General features: G+C 39.0%; 1 protein-coding gene across 2 annotated transcripts in view; it reads left to right on the top strand.

Annotated features, from left to right (window-relative positions):
• Positions 1–3538: 3538 nt before the first annotated feature.
• ATP2C1 (ATPase secretory pathway Ca2+ transporting 1) overlaps positions 3539–6000 on the top strand; it is a 109083-nt gene continuing 106621 nt past the window's right edge. The window contains exon 1 of one of the 2 annotated variants that reach the window (XM_038391978.2): positions 3539–3735. In XM_038391978.2, the coding sequence (XP_038247906.1) occupies positions 3646–3735 (90 nt within the window). In that variant the 5' untranslated portion in view covers positions 3539–3645. The remainder of the gene's footprint in view (positions 3736–6000) is intronic. The other variant, XM_038391981.2, reaches the window with a different exon arrangement.

The raw sequence follows: 6000 nt of genomic DNA, 5'->3' as shown, positions 1-6000 counted from the left end.
TAATCAAAATTTTGGCTGGCAAGGCTTATGACGCCAGGACTGAAAAAAAAAAGGAAAAAGGAAAAGCAATTTGATCCTCCAACCCATAGAGGGCAGCCACTCCATCATACCACTCCTTAAACTTCCTTTACGTTCGAATCTTCACGACAGGAGCTTTGTGTTTCCAGGTGAAGACAACCAAGTGAAATCATTCAAAGCATCTGACCGTACTTAGAGATAGTGGATCAAATTCTGCCCTCAATTACACCTATGGCTCCAATAATAACATAGTTGCAGTATGATAGCATTTTTTTTATTAGAGACTCTCAAAATCTTCACAGAGTGGCTAATAATTATTATCCCCATTTTATAGATGAAGAAAATTAGATACAGAAAGATTAAATGACTTGCTTAAGGTGACACAGTAAGTCAGTGACAGAGTCAGGAATAGAACTTAAATCTCTTTACTCCCACCGTCTTGCTTTTAAAACTGGACAATGCTATCTCTATTCACTGGGTGTGGATGAGGACAGACTTTGGCCTACTATGCCAAGTAATTGAACTATTAAATGGGAAAGACAATGCTAAAAAACCCATATGAATAATTATGGAAAAAGGAGAGCAGTTTCCTATACAGCCCTTTTCTGAAAGCTTGGGACAACACTAATAGAAAAACAATTCCATCATAGTTGATTACACACTATCAAATATTTCATAGGTCCTGTATGATCTGTTAAGACTTCACAAAGATACGCTGCTGAGGATTATTGGAGGGGCTGAAAGACTGAAGGGTGTGATTCTAAGTAGACATGATTGGGAAAGTCTGGGAATTTGTGCACATGCCTTCTCCATACATTCTGGGAATAACGGTATAATCCAGCCTTTCTTGCTAGGGATCCATTGAAGAATGCACCTTCATTTAGGAATTTTTCTTGACTTCACTATGGACAAACATGAGCCCCAATCCTACAGTGGGGCATACCTGTGCAAAGCTCCTTGCAGGATGGAGGTCAGAATGGAAAAGTCCATACATTCCAGCAATCTCCAGATTTTTGTCAAACTATGGAATGGTTCATAGCTTGAAAAAAGTTAAAAAATATGGAGTACTTTGCCACTGGAATCTGCTCATCCAATATGCCTCATGATTGGCAAAGGAATACCTGCCAAAATCTGTGTTTATTCTTTCTTTTCTTCCTTCCTTCTAAGAGAATTTTAATCTCAATGAAAGATATCAGACTATCTGCCCTGACAAATGATGCCCTTTGCCCACAGAACAGATAGTTCAAGATGCATCACACTGTTCTGTCAATGTGCTTCAATGCTTTAGGGGAAGGACTTCCACTTAATAAGAAAATAATCCACTATATGAACATTCACTCCTTGGCTGTCCTGTGGAAACTGTGAACAAAGGTCCCAGTTACTGTCATTTGTGCATGATGTGGAGTTATGTGCACTGAAACCACTGGCTTATTTCACCCAGCGCTTCAGATGGTAATGACTTTCAGTTACCACCTGGGGCTGGATTTGAGCCAGTGATTTAAAGTTGTAAGGCTCTGTATTGCATTACTAACCCCTCTGCTGTCATAATTATTCAGCCTATAGTAATAGAATTTTTCACAATTAGAGTCTGCTCTCTGATGTGGTACTCCGAATCTTTTTCTTTTAATTTAAAACTCCTTCATTCATTGACTCTCAGTCTTCCTACCACAATTAAATTTCCTGTCTTTCTTTCTAATTGTGGTGTCTTCACTATGCTCAGCTTTTGGGAACTCTGATTCTCTGCCTCTATATTTTATGATTTTCCGTCATGTTACATCTCATCTCAAAACCTATCTTTTAATATGTCTAATGAAATGATGTCCCTTTTCTTGCTTTTTTTAAAGACCATTATTTTGTTCACTTAAATACCACCAAATGTTGATTCCCCTGTTTTTTTGTAAATTGGATAGTGTTTTCTTTGATGACTGTATCCTCCTGTTTTCCTTCCCCAGTACTGTGAATTCAAGGCACTGTATTTATGTACGTATAAGGAAAGTAAGAAACAACCCCAGAATGGACAATGGTGAAATAGCCATCCACAAATGAAGTTTCTTTCTAATCCTCTCAGCGGGCTGTTGGCCTGTGCCCCAAAGCATGAAGATTTCTATCCCCGACATAAAACATTGTGTCCCAGTGAATTTAAAATGTGGATGTTATTAGCAATGTAAATGTCCAGTCCTCTTTTGAAAGCTACTAATTCCTGGCCTCAAGATGACTTGTATCAGAGTTCCACATGTTAATTATGCAATGTGTAAAAAAGCATCTATTTTATCAGTTTCAAATGTATTATAATTTATTTCTTTGTTACTGTTTTATGAAAGTGGCTTATTAAGAGCCTACATTTTCCCTTCTCTATTTTGTATGCCTCTTTCCTTTCCCTTATTATTCAGCTCCTCTCTAAACATTCCCAGCCTTTTCATCTCTCTTCATATGGAAGTCTTTCTATGTCTCTGATCATCCATTCCTCAGCTCTTTGGATTTCTGCTATTTCTTTTTTAAGATAGGATGACCAGAACTGGATATGGTACTCCAGATCAGACATACCATTGATTCATAGAATTGAACATAGTGGGGAAAATATTATGACTTCCCATTCTTTATACATGCTGACATTTTATTTGCTTTTTTTGACCATTGTTGCACATTGAGTTGGAACCCCATTGCTTGCTATATTGGAAAATGATTGGCTAAAGCACCAAAAAATATGCTGTTGGGCAGGAGATTGGCCTACGTGACTTAAGCCCTTTTTATCTTTATGCTCCGTGATGGTACATCCTTCTCAGCACTACAGAGCTATGGCACCAAAACGATTGCCAGTTACATTCCAATCCCAGAGTAACTTTTGTAAGTGCTCTGAAAGGGAAAAAGAACAGCTTTCTATATAGATAGATAGATACTAAACAGTAGGCAGCTAAAAAAATCCTTTTTTGATGTATAAGCAGAGCAAGAAACATTTTTCACAATAAGTTTTCTGAGCTGTACTGTACTTTAAAACATCACTCTTCTAGTCAAACTTTCCCCCATTAATATTATGAAATTCAGGGGCCTGTTAGCAAAGCCTTTCTTCTATTTATCTCTCTGGACTCTCATGCTGCTTCATCTCACTGCTTTATGAAGTTTTCTTACTGATTCTTCCCCTTCTCTGAGCTGAAGGGAAATTTGCTTGAGAGCTAGGTCTGTAAAAGGCTGACATAACAAGTAGCACCTGAGTTGCAGAGGTGCTGAACCGCCTCAGGCTCTATTGATTTCAGCTAGACTTTTGTGTGCTCGGCCCTTCTGAAAATCAGGCCCTTGGTAGCTGGCTCGTAATGAGATGCATCCTTTCCAATTACACATTTGCTTCCCATTAGTGCCCATCATTAATTGAACACACTCTGGCTAACACAGGATAAAGTCTTTTTGATGGATTTACATTGTTTCTTTTCTGGGTTTGTTTATCTCAGGCTGTCTCAAACCTAAAGGTTTCCATAAAGAAAAGGAAAAAATAATGATGTCTAGCAATCTTTTCCCTAACCTACAGGTCCTGCTATGTCCCTTTAAGTGGCAGTCAGACTAGCCCAATCTGACCTTTTATAAAGGCAGCATTGCAACATTTCTTCTGCTGTGTTAGCAGTCTTGTCAAAGGCCATGGTTTCGGGGGAAAATCTGAAGGGGCAGCTCCTTCGGAGAAGGAAGAGAGGAAGTAAGGTTGATAAGCAAGAAAAGATGGGAGAAGAGGTTAGTTATTTTTTGTTCTTTGCTTCATTTAATTTGGTAGCCAGTGGCAAAACCTTTCTCATAGTTTCTCGCTTATGAGAAAACTTGTCAGGGACCCTCTTCAAACAGGCAGGGTAGCTTGAGGGCTGCAGGAAAGTCACATTTCTATTCTTGTGAATTTTAAGGTCTGCCTTTCTAAAGAAAGGGGAGTAAGCAAATGAAAACAATATAAATCTTTCAGATTACATATCAGAAACTCCTCTAGGCTTTTCACTTCCATGAAATAGATCCATGGGAACAATGTATTCCTGTTATTGTGGCATGAAGCAAATACTCAAGAGCTCAGTAGCCATAGCAGGGGCTAGGCTTGAAAAGGAGCCCAGCTCCTGTTTAGGCACCAAACAACAAGAGCCAGATTTTCAAAAGTACTCCACGTTTGGTATCTCTCCCTGTAATCCTGATGGCCAGACTATCAAATGAGCTTAGGGCCAGATTTTTCAAAGGCACTTAGGTGCCTAAAGATGAAGATAAGCATCTAGTGAGATCTTCAGAAATCCTCTAGATGTGTAACTCTCAGTAATTTCAATGGGAATTAGGTGCCTAGGTGCTTTTGAAAATCTCACTATGTGCTTATTTGCATTTTTAGGCATCAAAACACTTCAACAAATCTGTTTTTGTGCCCACAATGCAGAGTTCTTTTGACAATCTGCTCCATTATTTTGGTTCCTAAGTGAGAGCTGAATGCCTTGAAAATCTGGCCTCATGTGTTTTCTATTGTTCTCCCTGTAGTCTGGCTTTCTGCAGGTCCCATTCCCTGCTTTGGTAAGTAGAGCCTCTGCTAAGCACAAACAGTCCAGTTTTTTAGCTACTGTATGCAAATAGCTCCCACTGAAGTCAGTATTGCTGTACAATTGTGGGTAGGGTGACCAGATTTGCACAGTGAAGAACTACACCAGTTTTGGGAGGGTACTGTGCAAGTAGTGGGTGGAAATTTGAAGGTGATTAGTAGCTGGGCAATTGGGCACAAGGGGGATAAAAGTCTCTTACTCTGTTCTCACGGTCTTCCTTGACATCCTTCCATTGGCTATTTACAGCACTTTGAGTCAGTATGTCTGACTTCATGTGTAAGGGAGGCTGGCTTGAGGACTTGGGTAGAACAATGACTTGCTGAGAAGTTTAATTGAGTTGGGTAGAAATGGACATTGTAACAACACAGAACAGAGCTTGGAGATGTGGGGAAAAGGGATCATCCTAGAGATGCACAAAAGCTAAGATGGCTGTCAATTTCACATGTGTGCCATGGGGTGGGGAAACCCAGCCCTATTAGGGTGTAAAAATAGACATCTACCTTATTCTCAGGGAAATAATTAGATGTTTTGTTTTCTCTTCAGAAAAGGCTAGTAGCCTTTGGCCTATTTTATAGGTTTGGTAAACAAAGAAAAGACCATGGATTTGCTTTATCTAGCTCTAGCGTGGTTTTTCATACCATTAAAAATGGAAAGCTACAAAAACAAATCTCTGGTTCAGAATACTGTAATGTGAATACAGAAGTGGTTGGATCATAATCCAGGCATAATTATTAACAGTAAACCATCAAAGTGGGGAGAGTAATATCAGCTGAGATCCGCAGGGTTTGGTGTGGGTGTTAATTAACAAATATTAATTAGCTTTTCCATTAAGCAATCTGGAGGATCAAATAAATTATACCTTGATCGGATTTGTAGAGGCTTGGCTGAAGCTATAGAATAATTGATCTGGAGATCTTGGCATAAGAGGCGCATCTAAGAAGAGTGAGATATTAATTTAGATAAATTGATGACTCTCAATACAAGTGTAAAATGTAGGCTGCTGATTATAGAGCAATAATACAGAAATGAACCTGGGATAGTGGATAAAGAATGGGACACAACTCCCAGCTACTATGAAACGGTAAAAAGGCAAATGTATGCATTGAAGACAAGCACGTGACAGCCCTTTACTGTATACAACAATGGTGGCCATATTACTTCTATGTGCTATAGCAAGGCTGTAGACAGTTTAACACTTTTTTTTATAGGAAAGGTCTAGAACATAAAGTAGAATCCAAAGATGGGTGACAAATGACTAAATATGGCAGCTGTGGAGAGATTAAAAAGACATGATATGTACAAGTGAGCAACAAAACAAAGGAAGCTATGACAACTGTCAAACATTTTTTATTTTTTGGTGACTACAAAGAAGGGTGAGCAGAGTTGGTTTCTGGTGGTGATATTTCGAATACCCGTGCATAATCTAACAAAGAACTTC

Source organism: Dermochelys coriacea, chromosome 2 (assembly GCF_009764565.3).
Source record: "Dermochelys coriacea isolate rDerCor1 chromosome 2, rDerCor1.pri.v4, whole genome shotgun sequence".
NCBI classification, from domain to species: domain Eukaryota; kingdom Metazoa; phylum Chordata; order Testudines; family Dermochelyidae; genus Dermochelys; species Dermochelys coriacea.
The sequence above is the reverse complement of the archived record's forward strand: the minus strand, read 5'-3'. Positions and strand labels throughout refer to the sequence as shown.